Source organism: Gallinula chloropus, assembly GCF_964237585.1.
Source record: "Gallinula chloropus genome assembly, chromosome: 18".
In the NCBI taxonomy this organism is placed as follows: Eukaryota; Metazoa; Chordata; class Aves; order Gruiformes; family Rallidae; genus Gallinula; species Gallinula chloropus.
Window position 1 is genome coordinate 4,105,244 of NC_140103.1, and position 20,572 is coordinate 4,125,815.

A 20,572-nucleotide genomic window follows, 5' to 3' on the forward strand; every position below is an offset into this window, starting at 1 on the left:
TTAATAACCAATTAGGAGGGTCAATGAAGCTCATATATAGCCGGGCGGGAGCCGCCGAGCGGCACGGAGCCCGGTCCGCCGCCCGCGCCCCGCCGAGCCCGGCCCGCCCGCCGCTTCGCCCCCATGATGGGCTCGGTGCTGCCCGCCGAAGCCCTGGTGCTCAAGCCCGGGCTGAAGCCGCAGGGGCTCTCGCTGGCTGAGGTGATCACCTCCGATATCCTGCACAGTTTCCTCTACGGCCGCTGGAGAAACGTCCTGGGAGAGCAGCTCTTCGAGGAGAAGAGCAGCCCCAAGACCGCCTTCACGGCCGAGGTCCTGGCTCAGTCCTTCTCCGGAGGTGAGTGGCGGAACCGGACCCCCCCCCTCCTTTTTCCCCAGACACCCCTCATCCCTTTCCCTTCTTCCCCGGACACCCCCACGGGCCCTGGGACGGGCCCCCGGTGCCCGGCGGTGGGATGCGGCTCCCGGCGCCCCGCTCTCCCCAGGCGTGTAATAGCAGTTGACTGGGGAAAGAAGGGCTTTAAATTCATTTGGTTAACTTGGGCTTGACCTGAGAAAGTTCCCACTTAAACCGCGGGCTGGGGAGGGGGCCGAGGGGCCGGGGGGGTGCCGGGGCCGCCCCGCATTCAGCCTCCCGGGACAATATCTTTTCTCTCGCCCCGGCATTGCCGGGGCGTCCCGGCTCCCTTTTCCCCCTCTCGGATTTCTGTTCCTCTCTTAATTTACCATGAAGGCTAATTCCATTTCCATTCACGATATGTCAACCATCTCATCTCCCCATTTTGTAAGAGGAATTCCTGGGCCCTTTTAAACAAGCCCTCGCGCCATTCAGGCACAATGTACCGCTACAGCATTCCTAAAGGACTAATGAATTTAGAATTAGCAATTTCTTTCTAGTTGAGTTTAATGAATGCAGATCACTTTAACAGCATGACAAATTGCTGGATGGGCCGAAATAGACACCATTTAACCCCCTTTCTCAGCCCCGCTCCCTCGCCCAGCCCGGGCTGCTTTTCCCAGGTACCTCCTCAATGCCCCGGGGGGGGACCTTGTACCGCTTTGTAGGAGCCCGGTTGGGCGTTTAAAAGGCTCAGACCCGGGATTTGGGTTGGGGCCGGGGAGGGGTCCTCGTTGTCCCCCTCCCCGGGCATCCCGGCGCGCTCCCCCGACCCTTCCCCGCGGCCAGCCCGGGGAGCGGTGGGGCGGGAGGGGGGGGTGGGAGGCGGCGGGTCCCTTTTCCGAACCCTCTCCCGCCGCCCGCAGAGGTGCAGAAGCTGTCCAGCCTGGTGCTGCCGTCGGAAGTGATCATCGCCCAGAGCTCCATCCCCGGGGAAGGGCTCGGCATCTTCTCCAAGACCTGGATCAAGGCCGGCACCGAGATGGGACCGTTCACGGGCAGGGTCATCTCTCCGGAGCATGTGGATCTGTGCAAGAACAACAACCTCATGTGGGAGGTAATGACACGCACACAGCCCCGGACCCCCAGCCCCGACTGGCCTGGGGAGAGGCAAGGATGGAGTGCTAGGGCCCGGGGGCTTTGTCCTCTACTTGTGCACCCTCAGGGACCCTCCCCGTGCCTCAGTTTCCCCATTCACGCAAACATCTGGCTTCCTCCAGGGCAGGAGAAGGATGAGGTTTCTTTAGCCCTCAGGGTGCAGCCAGCCCTTGGAGAAGCCCCAAAATGCTGTTGCTCCCCCGACGCAGCAGGATCTTGCCCTGCCTCTCACCGTGGTGGTGAAACACCTGGCTGGCAGCTGCCTGCACGATGTGATGGGCAAAACCAGCTCTGCCCAGTCCCCACTTCATCCCAGTTCAGGATGATCTGAGCTGCCAGAACATTGTATGTTAATGACCAGATAGTAGGGGGGGTGTGTGTCCTTTTTTTGGTTCCACTGAGTGTCAGGCTTGCACTTTTTGATTATTATTATTATTATTACTAATTTATGTTTAATAAAAACTTGTCTGACCTTTCCTGCCACGCTGCAAAGCATCTTCCCCTGCGGGCTAAATCTGGCAGGCACCTTCCTCCTCCACCCAGGGATGCTCTGCTGGCAGCTGCAGGATGCTGAATAACGCCTTCGGGGCCAGGCTGCTGGTGGGGCTCTGCGAAGAAGGGACATTGAGGCAGGGAAATGGGTTATTTGGTGGGCACAGGCTGGTGGGGCCAGCTGTGCCTGCCCAGCAAGAGCGGGGTACCCTTCCTCAGCCCTGCTGCGGATGCGCAGTCCGGTGCCATGGGCAGGAAGGGTTCGGGCATCTCCCATCCACAGGCAGCAGCTGCAGGCAGGGTCTCTGCTCTGAGGCTCTGCTGCTTTTGAGCTTGTCCTGGCTGGGGAATTAATCCCAGAGGAGGTGAGGGAGCCTGGTCCACTTGGGCAGCATTGATACCAACTGATATTTCCCCCTCCCAGGTCTTCAATGAAGATGGCACGGTGAGGTACTTCATCGATGCCAGCCAGGAGGACCACCGCAGCTGGATGACCTACATCAAATGTGCTCGCAACGAGCAGGAGCAGAACCTGGAGGTGGTCCAGATTGGGAACAGCATCTTCTACAAGGCCATTGAGGTTAGTGAGGCTGGGAGGCAGCCGGGCAGCTGTGGGAGGGGATGCGGTGTTGGGATCCCGCACCCCACAGACCCTTCCTTGTCCTTTGGGCCATTGCTGGTGTGTCCGTGGCAGCACAGAGTGGCTTTGCCATCCCTGGCACCCAGACCCCTGTGGAAAGGCCATTGCAGGGGGTTCAGGGAGACCGCAGGGAGCAGCGAGGGGCCCTTCTCTCTGTCCACTTTCGGTGGCCTCACGGGGTGACATGCTGAGCAGAGGAAAAGCAAATGCTGCTCAAGCTTGTTTTGGGGTGTAAAGTGTGAAAAGGCTGGGATCCTGACCCAGGCAGGGCTTTGGGCAGGACTGGGGCTTTGATGCTTTCATGGAAAATGGGATTTTGTGTGGAACCTGCTTCTCCATAGCAGAGGGAAGCCTGGGGGCTTCCCTGAACCGCAGGTGCTGTGTGCAAGCCGTGCCTGGCTCTGCACAGCTTTATCGGGGGGCTCGCTGTGGCTCTGGCTGGGAAGGGAGCATGAGGATGGGATGGGGGCTGCCAGAGCCGGGTGTGCAGCCGCAGAGCGGGCAGGGTGCGGCACCGGCGTGGCCGCGCCTCGGGCTGGCTGCAGCAGGGCTGTGGGGAAGGGACTCATCCTGCCTGGCTCCTCCACACACACTCATGTGAAGCACTGGTGGGGGCTGGCCTGGCAGGGAAGCTGGCACTGGGTCCCAGGGATGCCCCAGAGCACAGGCTGTTGTGCAATGGGGTGATGGCTGGAGGTACCTCCCCAGTCCCACAGCTCCCCATGGGAGATGCTGGGATGGAGGTTGGTGTCCAGCTCCCTGGCAGTGTCGATGCTTCGTGCACATCGGTCTCTGCGGCAGTGGTGTGATGATGGGGACCAGCCCTGCAGTGTCCCCATAACCCGATGCTGTGGTAGGAGGACAAGGCGGTGGCTCACTGAGGTGTCCCTGTGCAGCTGCTCCAGCTTGGAGTCATGAGAAGGAACGTCTCTTGTTCCCCTCATACCAGTTCTGGGATGCTGTCCCTCTCCAACCTTGGGCGCAGAGGTTCACCTGCTTGGGAGCATGGGCTGGGAGAGGCTCTTAGCTGGGAAAGAGCTCAAGTGCCCGCTGGGTCTGGGCTGCTGCCCTGGCTTACAGAGAGGCAGATGCTCCACGGCACAGGACTGTGGCTCAATCCTGCACTGATCCAGCATCAGGGCTGGGTTTGGGATTGCCGCAGTGGGATGGGAAAGATGAGTGGGTGGGGGAGAAGAGAACAGGAATCTTCTCCTGCAGCAGGACAACCCTGTGTGCCATCACCTCAGGGCTCTGCCACCTTTCTCTGTGCAGTGCTGCAAGAGCCCCAAGTGCTGCTGCGCTGCTCTCCCCACCCTGGACACCCCTCCACGGGCTTCAGCTGTACCCAGTTCTTGTGGGCAGCTGTGCCTGTCAGGACAGCGGTTGTGGTGCTTTTTATTAGTGCTCTGAAATGATGCAAAGAAGTAAAACAATTCCAGGGAGCTGCAGTGTATTTGGGAATACAGCCGTGTTCCTCACACCTTCTGCACGTACAGGCGATGGGGCAGGTGGGTTGATATTTGGGGAGGTGTGTGTAGAGACCCCGTGCAGTCAGGCTACAGGTTTGCTCCCGGGGATGAAGCAGCAAGTGCCAGAGCAGGATGAGTTTAATTCCCTCAGCACAAACATCAAAGTTGAAGCGATGAGGGTGCTGATCCTCGAGCAATGGGGAGGTGAAAGTGGGGATGAAGGGCTCTTGCTATTGCTCTGCAGTGTGCTCCCCAGGTGTGGCAGGTGCTCCTGCTGCCGCTGGGTCAGCATGGGTCCCTCCGTGCTGGGGAGAGCTCAAGGGACCAGGGCTCTCTGTGTGGGAGGCGAGGAAGGGAAGCATAGGGTGTGCTGGGAGCTGGTCACAAGCGTGCTCGACAGGTCCAGGATCTGCATTTCTCATGGGCTGCCCATCCCTGCCCATGCAACATGCCCCAGCCACGCGTGCGTGCACACACACACATGCAGTCCAAACCCCCTCGCTTACCCAAGCTCATCGGGGTGTGTACACCCAGCAAGGAAAAGCAGGAGAGGATTTGCCTTTGTGGGGACATCTCAGCTTGTTAATCCCCGAGCACAGAGTCACGGGCGCACGAACGCAGCGTCTCGAACCCGAGTGAGCTCCCTGCCCATCACCACCGCTCCTGCCTTGTTGCCCTCCTCACAACAAGCCCTGGACTGGGAGCATCAGCCTGAGACTGGCTCGAACAGCTCAGCTCAGTCTTGGGTGGGATACACAAACACCCACCTGGTGCCCACTCTAAGGCACACATCTGTCTGGGTACCAGCCTCCTGCCCTACGCCCACGGCATCCCCTCTGTGCCCACCTCTGCTGCACCACGGCTCCGGTACAACATCCCTTAGGATGCCTTTCCTGGGATTCCTTTCCCACCTACCCACCACAAAATCAGATTTACTGGGAGTCTCTTTCACTATTTGCCTCTGTTTTAATGTTTTGCCCATTCCTGCCTTTACTTGCAAGTTGGTTTTCCCCCTCCTCTTCCTCAGCAATTTCAAGCTGTCGCTGGCTGCAAAATGAAGCCAGGGCAGCAAGTTTTGGGTTTTGATCTGAAGGGGGGGATATTTTAAATCATTCTGGTGGATGTGTGCATCCACCTGCTCTGGCATACACACACCAGCTTGATATAAACACCCATGCATGTGTGGTGTGTTTTATCCTTTGGGGTGAATTTTATTTGATTTGCTTGTGTTAAAAGGACTGGTTTTCTGGTAAAAGAAAATGACACTTAGAAACTGCATCAATTTGTGCCAGTATTGGCTTCCCCTGCCTCACCCATTCCTGCTCCAGCCCCGGTGAGGTCTTTATGCGGATGGAGACTCAAAGTCAAATTCCCAGTACTTCTGGGTGCTTAAAATCAGGCATGTTTTCAGCTCATGATCTGAGTCTCCTGTGGATGATGCTTTCCTTGGATCACCCTGTGCATGAGAAGTTGTCCTCTGAAACGGGGCATTCTCTGTTTCCAAATTAAGTTTCTAACACTAGGGACCTGCAAGGGGCAGATGTATATGGGTTTAGGCAGCGATGTTGTTGGTGTTCCTGGTGCCTGAAGCAGATGCTCTGGTGTGAGAGCGTCTGACTTCCCAACCACGGCTGCTGTGTGTCAGGAACAGCATTTCCTGGCTGCTTGTTCTGGCAGCTCAGAACAATGGGAGCAACAGGGGAAGAAGTGCTGTTGCTTCAGGGAAACAGGAGTGTGGGTTGTGCAAAGACCCTTCCCTGGCTGTGTAGATCTCCTTGGGCTGTTGCAGGCACTGTGGTTTGATGTGGGATGCAGGCAGCGTCTTGCACCCGAGCCGTGCTCTCCTACAGCAGCCCCTGAGCTCTCCTCTGATCGCTGGGATAATGTCCTGTCACTGCCACATCCACATTTCCATCTGCTAAAATAATCCCCAGTGGGGCTGGGTGGGAGATGCTGCCTGTGCCCTGCAGCAAAGGGTGCAGGTGGCTGCGTCCGGAGCTGGAGCACTCCGCGGGAGCACCGAGCCAGGGCTCTGTGTCACAGCTCCCTGCTTGGGTCTCTGTCACTTGTGCCTCGCTGCACTTCATGGGTCCACAAATGACTTATTGCTCCTTGTCTCTGTGTGCCACCATGTCCTGTCTCCCCAAGCTGTAGGGACTTCTGTGTCCTTCGCTCCAGAGACATGAGCTCCATCTGTGTGTTGTGTAGCTGCTTATTTGCTGGTCAGGTTTGTGGCACAGCCTGGGAGAGACCCTGGTGCAGGTTTGTGCCAGTGGTGGATGGTGCTGAGCTGTGCCGTTGCCTTTGGCTGTGCTGTGCCTGCCTGCGGGTGCTGGGGACCACAAGCAGGTCCTGGATGGCTGCAGCATCTCGCAGGAGAAGTGGGTATGACCAGTGTCTGAAGCAACTGGCCAAGGATGCACAGGGAGCTCCACGCTGTCCCCCTTCAACATCCCTGTCTGTCTTTCTTTTTAGATGATTCCTCCAGACCAAGAGCTCCTGGTCTGGTACGGGAACTCCCACAACACCTTCCTGGGCATCCCGGGCGTGCCGGGCCTGGAGGAGGAGCAGAAGAAGAACAAACATGGTAGGTAATGTTGGAAATGGCTGTGGGTGCAGCATGCAGCTCTGAGGCTGTGCGGTGGGTGTGGGGCAGGGACACCCCAAGGGATATGGCAGATCCCCCCCAACTTTCTGAGGACAAATACAGGGACCCCGTACAGACAGGTCCCCAGTAATCTGGGGGTTGTCTCTGGGCCAGTTTACCCACAGCTGTTGCTGGTGTAGTGGCCAGTGGTTGCAGCTGGACAGATGTGTGAGCAGGAGGAAGGCATCCCCGACGTGCTGTGAAGCACCGAGCGGGTGCAGTTGCTCATGTCCCTACTCTGCGTTTAACAAATTGCAGCTGCAGGAGACCTTTCTCTCCTCGTCCTTTTGCTCTCTGCTTGCCTTGGTGAGACACCCCACCATGGGCTGGCAGCGGGGCTCTGGGGCAGACCAAGGGCTGCTGTTCAAAGCCAGACCCTATGTGCACTTCCTAGCCCTACTCCCTGCTCTGAGAAAGCCAGGTCAGAGCCCAGGGGAGGAGGTGGCCCCAGCGCAGGGGCAGCACCCTGCTGCTGAAGGGCCCAGGCAGGAGGCCAGGGCAGTGCAGTTGGGGGTTCAGCCACTTGTCCCCTCCAGCTCTGCAGCACAGGGAGGGGAAAAGCGCTTTTTGTGCCTGTCTATAGGGCAGACAGGTCGGTTTGGGGGTCCCCCCTCCCCTAAATTTGGGCGAGCCAGTTCCCAGCTCTGTCCCCATCCCAAGTGCCAGCCTGCGACCCCGCTCCGCCCGGGATGGGTGTGCGCTTGGGGCACCCTCAGCAGGCAGAGGAGCTGTCAAGGGGGCACGGGGTGGTTACGTAGTGCCTCTGGCGATGGTGGGTGGGTGGGGGGAAAAGAGGGTGTCGGGCAGCGCCTGACCATCCCATTGTCCCCAGAGGATTTCCACGCGGTGGAGACGGGCGCCAGCACGACCGGGCGGATGCGCTGCGTCATCTGCCACCGCGGCTTCAACTCCCGCAGCAACCTGCGCTCCCACATGCGCATCCACACCCTGGACAAGCCCTTCGTCTGCCGCTTCTGCAACCGCCGCTTCAGCCAGTCCTCCACCCTCCGCAACCACGTCCGCTTGCACACCGGCGAGCGGCCCTACAAGTGCCAGGTCTGCCAAAGTGCCTACTCCCAGCTCGCCGGGCTGCGGGCGCACCAGAAAAGCGCCCGCCATCGGCCCCCCAACGCCTCTCTGCAGGCTCACTCCCCTGCCCTGCCCGTGCCCCATCCTGCTTCCCTGGCCCATCACATCCCCACCATGGTGCTGTGAAGCCCCCGGCGTGGCAGCGGGTTTTGGGATGGTGAAGACTGGCCCCGAGACATGCAATGAACTGTGTGTGTGTGTGTGTGTGGTTGTGTGTGTGGTTGGCCCTTGGCAGGGCTGGGGGGCAGAGGCAGAGCCACTCTGTGTGTTGAGATGGGGGGGTTGCTGGTTGATATTTGGGACATTGCTGTTTGCATGGGGTTTGGCAGGCTGCTTGGTGAGCCTGGGGAACTCCCCCAGCTCTGCAGGGAGCTGGTACAGCTGCTCCGTGTGGGATCCTCCCTGGGGAGATGTGGTGTAGGGTGCTGGTCCCTGAGGTTGGCGGGGGAAGAAGGGCAAAGGGACGTAGTGGGACATCCTGGGTGAACTGGGGAAGGGCTGGGGCAGCCTAAACCCTGTGCTGGGTGTTGAAAGGCTGGCACAGCTCTGTTGCAGCCACCCCGTTCATGCCTGTTTACCCCAGGGGTGGCTTTGGCCCCGCTGTCTCTTTCCAAGGGCCACATTTCTCTCCTTGAGGACTCTGATTTTAGCCAACAGTCAGGTTTTTCCCCCCAAATTCCCTTACCTGCCCTCCTCCAGCCTGAGCTGTGTGTTGGGGTTTGCCCGACGTCTCCAAGCAACGCAGAGGGGACACCCCCAGCACCACATCCCAGCTGGAAATGCCCATCCAGGGGCAGGCTTTGCGGGAGGAGGGGGTACACCCCGTGCTCTGCTGGGCTGTGCCTGCTCCGGCCCCCCGGAGCATCATCGTTCCCCATCACTCCCCGCAGAGGGAACATTTCGGCTGTTATTTCTACCGCCCTCTGGGGACAGAGAAAGCCGGTCCCAGGGCCAGCTCTGTCCCCAAGGACATCTCCCAGCGCCCTCTGGAGTCCTGCTACACGCGAGAGGAGGGCCGTGTATCATAAAGCTTAAAGGAAGGTATTCTGCTATTAATTATAAGTCTGAGATGTATAAAGTTCACACAAACTGTGTTTTACTTCCAGAAGAAAGGGAAAAAAAAAAAAACCCAACCCAACAAAAAGCAAACAACTGTCACTTTAACTTTGTAAATATTTATGTAAACATTATTTACAAAACTTTGATATTATATATTATTTGATTGTATATGTACACAGTGTAAATACATTTGTACCTCTCTCTTGTATTCTAAATAAAAATTACTTGGAACATTTATCATTTAGAAGATGGATAGCATGGAGAGCTTTCTTTTGTGTGCTGGAGGAGGGGTGTAGCAGTTGGGGTGAGTGAAGGTTTTTGGCTAGGATGAGGTGGATAAGGAGGGGTTAACAGTGTATGTTAGACCAAATAGGGCAGCTGGGAGGAGGAAAGATTGGCTTTGGGAAAAGCAAACCCTTTGCAGGTCTGAAAGAGAAGGGGGTGCAGAGTGGGAGGTGTTTGTTCTGGTACATAGAATCACCTAGGTTGGAAGAGATCCTTTAGATTGAGTCCAACCAGCTTAACCCTGCCTAGCCCACCTCTAGCCCATGTCCTTAAGCACTTCATCCACACGCCTTTTAAACCCCTTCAGGGATGGTGACCCCACCACTTCCCTGGGCAGCCGATGCCCAACAGCCCTGTCAGTACAGAAATTCTTCCCAATATCTGACCTAAATCTCCCCTGGTGCCGTTTTAAGCTATTCCCTCTCGTCCCATCGCTTGTGACCCCAGAGAAGAGGCTGACCCTGACATCTCCACACCTGCCTTGCAGGCTGTGGATACCTTTAGATATCTTCTATGAAACAACAGTCCTGCTGTGGCTGTGATGGGCCAGGGGCACGAGCCTTGCTTGAAACTGCAACCGAGGAAGCGGGGCATTGATGGAGGGGTCATTGCTGGGCGTCGTTTTGCTTGGTCTCAGCGGCTGAAAGCCCAACTGCCCTTTGAATTCCATTACCAAAGCTTTGAATGAAATTCCCCTGCCGTGGAACAGCTCTGGCAGGGGTACGTCCCTTGCCCCTGGCCGCTCTGCAAGGCCAGGCTCAGCCATGGCAGGGCAGCCCCCAGGCTGGCTCAGTGCGGGCGAGGGGCTGCCCGGCTTCCCTCTGCCTCGCCCGGGAGAGGGCGAGAGGGTTCGCCTCATAACTAGGGGTACAAGGGGGGTGTGGGTGTTCGTAGGTGCGTGGGCACCCGCGGGGATTGGAGGTGCGGCTTCTCTCCACGGAGAACACACCCCGTGCCCGCAGCGCTGCCCTGCGCCTGGGGGTGTCCCCGGGCGGGGTGATGGCCCGGCGGGCCCCGGGGAGCGGGCCGCCCTCCCCGCGGCTGGGCTGAGGCGCCTTGCCCGCACTAAACATGGCTGCCCTCGCCCTTCGGATCTCAAAGCTGTGAAGCTTCTCTCCACTGTCCTGTCACGAACCAAACTGGCCGCTAGGCAGCTTCACCCCCTCTCCAGCGCCGCTGCCCTCACTCAAGATGGCGGCGCCCGCTCTTCCAGGTGCGTTCTCGCCAGCAGTCAGCATGGCGGGCGGAAGGCGCGCTTGGAACGGCCCGCCGGCGCTGCGCCGCCCGCACTCAAGATGGCGGCGATCAGCATGCGGCTGCCGGAGTTTCGCAAGGAGGTGGTGCCGAGCGTGTCCCGGGGCGACGAGAAGCACCTGGTGCTACCGGGGGACACGATCACCGCGGACACAGGCTACATGAGGTGCGGGCAGCGGCGGAGGGGAGGCGGCGAGGGGGGACGCGGGCTGGCCGGCCTGGGCCTCTCCTGAGGCGGCCGCTCTCTCTGCAGGGGCCACGGCACCTACGTGGAAGATGAGAAGCTGATCGCCTCGGTGGCCGGCATCGTGGAGAGGGTGAACAAGCTGGTGTGCGTCAGGCCGATGAACACCAGGTGAGCACAGCCGGCTGCTCCACGCAGGGAGCGCCAAGCCCGCCCTCGGTCGCCCCAGGAGGGTGAGGTCTGTGACGGGATGTTCTCTGTCCCGCTGCCAGGTACAACGGCGAGGTGGGTGACATCGTGGTCGGGAGGATCACGGAGGTACGGCTCGAGTTTCCTGGTGGGATGTTTTGTGGCACTGGGCTGGCAGGGCCCGGGCCGATCCGGGGATGCCTGTGTGGGGCTGTGGGTGTTAAGCATGCTGAGGCTGTGAGCAGTGAGCAGAGCTGTCTGCAGGCTCAGCTGGCCGCAGGGCCCCCCACTCTGCCAGACTGCTTCTCGCTCCTTTTCGGAGCCTGTACCCACTGATGGTTTATTGTCTTCTCCAGGTTCAGCAGAAGCGATGGAAAGTGGAAACCAATTCCAGGCTGGACTCAGTCCTGTTGCTGTCGTCTATGAATTTACCAGGGGGGGAACTGGTGAGTGTGGTCCACGCAGAGCAGTGCCAGAGCCTCGAGGCACTGGGCAGCTCTGGAGCCCTTCCCACTGTCAGCACAAGGGTAGCAGTGGGTTTTGTGGGTGGGCTTGTAGCACTCAGATGTGTTTGACTCTCATTGTTGTTTGGACACGAACACATCAGTGCTCTAAAGATGTGCTGCCCCACCTGATTTTCTTTTTGGTGACCGGTTGGTCTTTTGCATGGCATCCTAAGGTCCCTCTGCAATGTGGGTATGAGCTGACATCGCTCCTTCTGAGCTGCACGTAACTTCTCTTGCATTGTGTGTTTCAGAGAAGGAGATCAGCAGAAGATGAGCTTGCCATGAGGGACTATCTGCAGGAAGGGGACCTCATCAGTGTATCCTTCCACTGCTTGTACTCAGAGGGGCCTGGGGAGCACAGCCAGACCTGGCTGGTTGTGGGAGCTCTCTGATGGGGGCAGCCAGCAGCTCATGGCACTGGGCAGCATTAGGGACCTTGTTTCCTTAAGTGGTGCTGACAGGCAGAGGTCCAGTCTGTGTTCTCTGATGGGGCTGTATCACTGCACACCCGGAGTCTGAAATATGGGAAGGTGAGTTGTTCAGAAACACTCGATCTTGGCCTAATTCTGCTCCAGTTGAATTGTGTAAGGCCTTTTGAAGGGCTTTTTAAGCAAAAAAGCTCTGGGGTAGAGCAGGATGTTTTTCTAACCTGTTCCTGCAGCTTAGGAAGAATCAAGCAGAGTTTCCCCAAATCAGAGTGAGTGCCCTTGAGTTGCTCTTTGAGCTGCTGCTCTCCCCACCCACAATTACAGCCTGTGAGTCTTGTTTCCCCCACTATCTGTTTGCAAATTAAACCCTGGGAAGAAAAATCTGCCTCAAACTTCATCGCTCCTCTTCTGTAGGCTGTTGCCTCTGTGTCTTGTTTCTCCAGGGCTCTTATTTTAGGCTTTACACAGTTGGCATTTATCTCTGGTTTTGTGCACTGAAATAAGCCAAGGGGCCACTGGAGCAGAGGCTGCAGTTTGGGATTACCAGACCAAGGGTATTAGCTACTTGAAAGATGAAAGAGAAGGGTGCTTATTGCACGAAGGGTGAAGGATAGTGATTGGATTAAGAGGGAAAGTGTTCTGCTAAATTGGGCCTCTCACTTCTCATTTTTCTGTGGGGATGGTTCCTGGGTAGTTACGATCAAGATACTATTAACATTTGTGCTGAACACTTAGAGTATTCTTCGTCTTCAAAGGACTGCACAGGCATTAGCTAATCCTCCCAGCGCTCCCAGGGGCAGGCATGTTTTATATTCACTGTTTCACAGGAAAAGGTGTTAAAATTGAGTGGTTCCTAGACCAGGAGTGGAGTGCTTGTCAGTGTCTTGGTGTTATCTGTGGTGGCTCGTGTCTCTCATGCTGAGTCTCATGGTCTTCTCTTCAGCTTGGCCAGGGTGTGCTTGTTGAGGTGTCGCCCTCCCTTGTGAAACGCCAGAAGACTCACTTCCACGACTTGCCCTGTGGTGCCTCTATCATCATTGGTACCAATGGTTTCATCTGGATCTACCCCACTCCAGAGCAGAAAGATGGAGACGCAGGGGGCTTCACCACCAGCACGGAGGTGAGGGGTTCAGGGAAGATGAACCTTTTCCCAACAAGGTTGTGTTAGTCTAATGTGGTCAGGGGCACATGAATAACCTGAGACTTTCAAGATTTGCTATTAGGTTGATGGCAAAGCTTTTTTACAGTAGGCTTGTGTTATTTCCCTGTGTATTCATCTCTTTTCCTCCATCCTTCCCCAGCCAGTTCCCTTGTCTGACCGGGAGGTGATCTCACGGCTCCGAAACTGCGTTGTGGCTCTGGTTACTCAGAAGTTGATGCTCTTTGACACGAGCATCCTGTATTGCTATGAAGCATCCCTTCCTCATCAGGTACAGAAACCAGTGGCGTTTATACTACATTCCACACTGAGGGGAGGGAATGGAAAGGGTGCATCATTGCTGCTGGAGTCAGTAAGGTTGGTTGTCAGGCTTCCTTTTGGCTCCACACGATCCTGTACCAAAGTGACAATAGGAAGGAACTCCTCACCTTGTATACAACATAAATTCCCTTGCACGTTCTCAGGGTTAGTTTGAAGGGTTCTGCCTGTGGCCAGTTCCAAGTATTCCTACTTTTTTTTGTTCCATTTGCTGGGATTACAGACCCTCTGTGGCCCGTGTGACAACAGTGTTGAATTTGGGATTGTGAGAGGGAATTGTGTGCTTTAAGAACAAATGGAAAAGCAAGTGTCATGTATTGTATTGAGACTGGTCTTCTGATGGTATCCACATCCTGCACAGCAGGAAGGTTCCCTTGGTTTGACCTCTCACTGTGCAGCTTTTCTCTGTGATTTCTGCCAGCAGAATCACCAGCAGTTCTCATAAATGGATAAGATCTGAATTGTCTTCTGCTTTCAATCACGGTGGCAGCCTACTCTGCCAAATGGGATGTCCTTTTGAACTATACTTCCGTTTGTCATCTCTCCTCAAGTACTGATATGTGTCCTTCAGGAGAGATTAGGAGTTGTCAGTAGCACCTCCTTTGATTTCTTGTGGTCTCTGTAAGAATTGCTGTCTCTGGAAAAGTTGACTTGGTTTTGGACCCTCTGCTGTGAGCTTTGTTTGACCACAACCCCCTAAACTCACCCACTGCTCACTGCTGTGTGTCAGGGACCCTCATCCCCATGGAGTGTGCAATAGTAGTAGTTGCTTTTTGGTGCCAATGTTGCTTTTCTTTCCACTGCAGATCAAGGACATTCTCCAACCAGAGGTGATGGAGAAGATCGTTTTGGAAACCCGGCAGAGGCTGCTGGATCTGGAGGGATAGGGCATGTGCCCCTTCAGATGAGGTCTCAGTGTGGCAGCTTTTAATTCTCAGTGTTGTTTTTCTTGCTTTTTTTTTCCTTCCAGTGTTCTAGTCCCCAACATTCATTCCATACTTCAGAAACCCACAAAATCCCTCATTTCAACTCCTGGGATACCTCCTGAGCCCTTCCAGTACAATAGTATGAAATAGTAGTCAAGTACAATAGCCTTTTAGTGCAGCAGCCTGAAAAATTGGTATCTGACCTTTATGAAGATGCACATGCAACTGGGACATTACCTCATAGCACTTGCTGCTGTGTCTAGTGCCCCTGAACTTTTTGCAGAATGACAGGAGGGGATGTGTTTTGTGATGTTTCTCTCTTCCCAAAAGCTTTCTGAATTGTTTTGATTTTTCCTTTAATACAGATCTGCCAGTCTGTCCTCTGACTGAGAGCTCTTTCTTGTTTTTAAGAGTGCAGATCACAGGTACAAGTTTTTAGAGGTCAGGAGTATCCACACCCTTACTAGCCATGCTTTGGGTCTGGCTGTTCACAGCTTCTGTCTCAAGGGCATGAGATTGGATGTGGCTGCCCATGGGCTCGGAGCCTTGGGCAAGCAGAGCCGTCTTGACAGTCCCTTTTTTATGTCTGATGTAGTGAGTTCCTCCTCTGAGGGAGCTCCATTATTGTTTTCTATTAAATATTTCACATTACAATAAATTTTTTTAAACAGTTCAGACATTCAGGAGTGTGTGCACTAGCTTGTCTTTCTCCAGAATGAATTGGGTCTGGCTTGAGAGCTATGGTTGGCTCAGGTTTCCTTGTGCCAGGACACTCAGAATGGTCACAGTGCCCTGTTACCTCCTCAGTTCTTGCTCCTCATCCCATTCAATCAGCACTTGGCCTTCCCCTTCAGTGTATCTTCTGTGCAGAGTTCCTCTGTTATTAGATTGCCTGGCATTGTTCACGGTGATGCTCCCTGTGGGATCCCATGGAGAGGGCAAGTTGTGTAGCAGCTGTGTCTGGGGGATGGCAGGGAGCCCAGTATGACACTGGTGGAGATCCTCAGGCCAGTGGTGAGAGGTGGGCATGCAGAGCCAGATGTTGGTGGTCCTCTGTGTGGAATGGATGTGGTGTTCTCCTTATAGCACCTGAGTTCTGTAAGAGCTGTTTGTAGCATACATGTATTGTGTGTATATGTATATATATATATATATATACTGCATTTGTATTGTATTAGAGCTTGCACCCCACTCCTGTAATTCTTAAAAGGGATGAAAAAGCAAAATACCTGACCTGACTGTCCCTGAGTCTGTCTGATGTGACAGATTCTCATGCTTGCCCCAGGCAAGAGGAAAAAGTCTTTGTGTGATCTCTTCCTGGGAACTAGAAATACCGGCTGCCGCTTCTCCCCAGCCCAGGGCGCTCTGCCTGCAGGCCACAGTAAGCACTAGGTGGCAGCTTCGGATCGCCTTTGCAGACTTTGCCTTCCCCCCCCCTCCAGCAGCTCTGCCTCATTGCCCCGCCAGAGAGCAAAGGCTGGATGGCTGCCACCACCGCTGCTACCTAAAGACTGGAGCATTACGGAGCTCGGGAGCTAAGGACAAGCAAGGACACGGGTAATCCGTTCTGCTGCGGTACAACTCAGGCTTCTTTCTGTGCTGCCTCTCTAAAAGAGTGGTTAACTTCTTGGGGATACAGGTGGAGTGCTCCACACAAGCCCTGGGAATTGCTGTTTTTGAGTTTTAGGAGGATTCCCAATTGTGTCCTCAAGATATCCTGGGAGATTTGAAAGCTGAAGCGTGATGGTGGCATGTTCAGGTCTGTGCACAAGGCTGGTAGCAGCATTATCCACATCTGCATGGACAGGAACGGTGCAAACAGGCTAAAAGCTTTAGCAGCCTTTGCAGCTTTTAATTGGAAAAGTACCTCTTTTCCCCTATCAATTGCTGTGGTTTAGCAGCCGTTTATTTTATTACAATATGGGGAGGTTCAGGGATTTTTGCTGTGAGGCTTCTAGGTACAAGCAGATTGGGGATATACAAGTGATGAGAGAAAGTATCTGATGTTCCCTTGTTTTTTCAGAAAGCATTTTTGAAGGCTGATGGGAGAAGAGTGTAATTAATCCAGCAGATCTCTTTGCATCTCTGCCACCTACATGTAAGCAACTCTGTGGCAGTTAAAGGGCAAAGGGGTGAAGAGACTGTACTTCACCACCACCTAGAGAAAGTTGATTCTGTTGAACTGGTACACGAATGCAAAATGCTTCTCTGTCCTCAAGCAACCTCTCTGCAGTCAGAATGGGGTTGGGGGTGTTAGGAGGCTCTTCAAAGTGCCTCAGAGTTGGGATGTGATGGAATTGTGCTGAGGAAGCACGGATAATTTAAGAGTTGGATCGTGCTCGTGAGTACCAAGCATGAGCTGTCAGACCTGCAAGGTGGGACGCTGCCAGGTTCTCCTAACACATATCTTGAGGAAATGGTGCTGATGTCTGTGGGCTGCATGGCTGAGTTGTTCCCATTTAATTTTTAATTTTCTTCCTTTTTTACCTCTACATATTAGTCTTTTAAACTGTGGTCTATTTCCAGGCTTCTTATTCTGGTTCTCTCTTCCCATTGTGAACCAGTTTTGGTTATTTATGTTTAATAAATGAGTATACAACCTGAAAAACAATGAGCTCAAGATTTGAGCTGCTTCAGCTCTGGGCTTTATGATTCCTCCTGCTCACTGCAGCATTTCTGATACTCTGGCCTTGGGGATGTATTAAACGGAGGAGCGTATGTCACCCACCCAGTGCCTGTGCTCCTGAATACCTGGTGGGTTTCTTTTCAAGCTTGGTAGCAAGAGCAGCACCCCATGTAAAGTTTGGTTCTGGATCTTTTCTGGTGTGTGGGGCTGCAGAAGGTCCCGGTATTTTCCTCCCTGGCCAGGAGGGGTCATTGCTGTTCTTTGCAATGATGTCGGCAGCAGCATTCTCCACATCTGCATGGACAGGAACAGCCCAGAAAGGCTAAAAAGCTTTAGCAGCCTTTCCATCTTTTAATTAGAAAAGTACCTCGGGTTTCCCCCCCGCCCCCCTATCCAATTGCTGTAGTTTAGCAGCTGTTTACCATCTTATTACCATATGGTAATAAGCACCATGCCAAGCTCAGACCTAAATTCTGTAACAAGACTTCAGTGAGGGCAGTGTTGGCAGTGCCTGCAAACCCATCAAGCACAGCTTTGCAAGCCAGCAGGTAACAAGAGATGAGAGTGACAAACTTGTGTGAGGAGGGAGAAACCTCCTGAGCAGTTTCAAAGTTGTCTAAGAAAGGGACTGTGTCAGCTGCCTTCTGCTGATGATTTACAGGGCTGAATCCCTGGTGGCTTTTCGGTCTTGACAAATGTTGAGGGCCACCAGTGCTCATCCCTCTGAAAAGCAGCTGGAGATGTGGTGTTTGGGGTCATGGTTCCCATATCCAGAAGCTTAAAGCATCACTGATCGGTCATGATCCACAATGACTTTTTCCCTGTGCCCAGCAGAGATGAGTGAGGAGTCTGACAGGGTCTGGGGGTGGCTCTGGCATCTTGGGTAAGTGGGGGAGCTGGGCTCCCTCTTTCTGCAGCAGGTCTGCACAGGAGTATGGGCAGGATACATAAAAAATGCCTTTGAAGTGGGAAGTGCTGGAGATGGAAAGGAGAACTCCAGCAAAAGCAGTGTCCTCTGGAATTCTTGAAATTGTGGGATTTTGCCAGGCAACTTCTAAGGAGGAAGGGTGAAAGGAAGAAACTATGGCTTCTCTGGTTTAAGAACAAGACCATAGTTGAAAGCAGAATGGGAAAAACCTAGAAAGTGGTTGTTTCTCTATGGAGGCATTGAAACAGCTTAGACCAGCCTGATTTCTATGGTCACCAGTGCCTGAGAGACTGTGTGGAGCCTGTCTGTGAACTAGCTGTAGCACCTGCCTGCACTGCTCACTTAATACGTGGCACAGATGTGCTTGAAAGCAGAGCTAGTGAATAGTTCCCTTCCTGGGGAGCGCTGCCTGAGAGCACAAAATCACTTGTCTGTAGAAAAAAATGCCCTGTTTCTTGGTGGGAGTGCTCGATTCATTTACTAACATGAAGAATGGCAACCCCTCCCTTTAGTCCCAGTAATAACCACTGTGATTTCAAATTTGTGCTAATGGCTTATTAATCCAATTACTGCTGCTTATTATGTTACTTCTGTATCATCCACATGCAGTTCTGCTCTTCAGTTGAGGTGAATGGTATAAATCCAAAGCTTTCAGCAGGCCCTAGAAGATAGAGAAACCCAACTGAGATTATAGGCAATCTTCAAACGGCTGTCTCGGGTTCCTGAGGGCTGCTAATTAATATGCTAAGGTTCATTATTTGCTAAAGAGGTTGAAGCTTTAAGATATTGTAATGAAGGAAACATCACTGCAGCTGTTGGGTGTAACAACCCTCACTTAATTGAAGGAAATCAGAAAAAGCATCCAAGTATTTTTTATTAAATGTATGGGATGCACGCGGGCCACCTACAAGGCTCAGTTGAAAGAAAGTCTATTTTTAAAAATTATTCTGCATTCACACAGTGTTTGTGTCTCCCCTAATCATTTCTGAACCCACTAGGCAACTTCAGGCTTGTTAATGTGAGACAATTATGTTCACAGGAACTGGCAGCAGGGTAGAGGACAGAAAACACAATACCCTTCGGGAAGGAAAAGAGGGCAGGTACCTTGCTGTGATATTTGGGAATGACCAGTTGGCCCATCTGCCTGTGTGTAGTTCCAGATTCACTGCAGTACTGCTTTGGGAAATGCTTTTGGAACAACTGCTGAGTGGAAAGAGTTTGGGGATTGGCAGAGACCTGCCCCACTTTGCTGCAGAGCATCAGAAGGAACAGCTGACTGTTGACCCCAATGATTCATTCACCTAGTCTGTTAGATAAAAAGTAAGTAGATATCTGCATAGATATCAGGTGAGGCAGGGAGAAGCAGATACACAGTCTGTGTTGTCCAGAACACAAGTCCTATTTGAAATTACCTTATTGTATTTTGGTCAAGGTGGTCTGAGTATCACGGACCTGTGGTAGTCAACTGGAGACTGGTAGGAAAGATTATTCAGGATGCTCTGATCAGACCCAGAAGGGGATAACATTTTCAGTAAAGGATGCTTGGTGATTTGTTTTGGTTTGTTTTTTTTAACAAATTTCTCTCAGGCTGCACAGCCTGTGCTGACAGACAGCTTTGTTTCCTCACTTTCACTCAATCCGTGGGGGCTGATCAGGGCGTTAGATCACTGCGGTGAGAAGCTGAGCTCCATTACCAAGATAAACTGGAGAGATGCTGCTGAGTTTGAGAGATGTGACCCTGGATCTTTCTCAGCATAACGTACCAGAATTCCCCTCTCCTGTGTGCAGCACGAACAGCCTCAGCATCTGCAATTTCAGTCGCTGATGGAGAAATGTAATGGAAATGGTTTGGAGTCGGTCTCCTGGCTAAGAATTAGTGATTTAGGAGCAGACTGGCACAGCAGAGGTGGGAGATCCCATAGGGCTGTATGAAGTGCTACATTTCAGCTGCTATTGTTGGAAGATGAAAAATACATGTCTGCCAGGGACCTTGAATATGGCGTAGGAAACAGGGAATGTGTTTGGATTTGTCACAAGGGAGGAGTCGGTATAAACAAGCCGCTCTGTGTCCAGATGGTTACCCTGAGCAGGAGGCTGCTGCTCAAAATTGCATTTGTGTGTTCTCCCGTTGTCGAGTGGGAGCAACCACAGACCTTTGACCAAAACACCCTGACCTCAAGCTGCTGCCACAACCCTCTTCTATTCCCAAGGTGAACGGACGAGAGACTCTCTTCAGCGTCACCCTCTGTGCTCTTTAGCTCAGGCAATGCTAGAGCTGCACGTCTACGGATGCCACAGAGCAGGCTGAAAAACCTGGGGGTTTAACTTCATCTTTGTACCAAATGGGGCATGAAAGTAGATCAATAAACTATTTTATTGTCATATTTGTTGGTCTCTATGGCTGATTTTGGTATCAAGTTCTGTGTATGTTCTGACAGCCTTAGTTGAGGAAGTGAAGCCCTTGGTGCAAGCAGGGTGACTGATCCCTGGTTGTGGAAAAGCCGATGGTTGTGCTCACAGCTGACCCACCAAGGATCTCTTCTTCCCTGTTCATCTCAGCAGGAAACCTGGAGTCCAGTGCTGGCCAGGGGCCTTGAGACCCGTGTGGGGGGGCTTCTAGCTGTGCTGAGGGCCAGCGACCTCTGTCAGATCTAGGGGAATACAGCTTGGGTGGCCCTTGCAAAGGGGTAAGGGATTTGACGGGAGCTGTCTGTGTCCTTGGCTAGCCAGTGATGTTGCACCAGCCATCTCTCCTCCACCTGTCCTTTCCACTGTCTTCCCTTTCATGCCACTCCACTCATGGCTCCCACTCAGTTTCCCTCATCTTCCCCTTCCTGCCCTCTCTATCTGCCTCATCTTCCCTTCAGACCCCTTCATG

The 20,572-nt window shown here is 53.6% G+C and overlaps 2 protein-coding genes across 2 annotated transcripts; both read left to right on the top strand.

Moving 5' to 3' along the window:
* Window positions 1–123: 123 nt before the first annotated feature.
* Window positions 124–7,958, top strand: PRDM12 (PR/SET domain 12; the record flags this gene model as incomplete). The annotated part of the gene is made up of 5 exons (XM_084272369.1): window positions 124–337; window positions 1,264–1,454; window positions 2,412–2,567; window positions 6,572–6,683; window positions 7,576–7,958. 5 exons carry the CDS (start codon window positions 124–126, stop codon window positions 7,956–7,958), a joined length of 1,056 nt encoding a protein of 351 aa, XP_084128495.1.
* Window positions 7,959–9,940: 1,982 nt separating this feature from the next.
* On the top strand, window positions 9,941–14,810 carry EXOSC2 (exosome component 2; the record flags this gene model as incomplete). Its single annotated transcript, XM_084272721.1, has 9 exons — window positions 9,941–10,596; window positions 10,684–10,785; window positions 10,887–10,932; window positions 11,160–11,249; window positions 11,561–11,626; window positions 11,771–11,839; window positions 12,681–12,857; window positions 13,039–13,167; window positions 14,021–14,810. The coding sequence occupies 9 exons, from the start codon at window positions 9,941–9,943 to the stop codon at window positions 14,099–14,101; spliced, it is 1,416 nt and encodes a 471-aa protein (XP_084128847.1). The 3' UTR covers window positions 14,102–14,810.
* Between the last annotated feature and the right edge of the window lie 5,762 nt (window positions 14,811–20,572).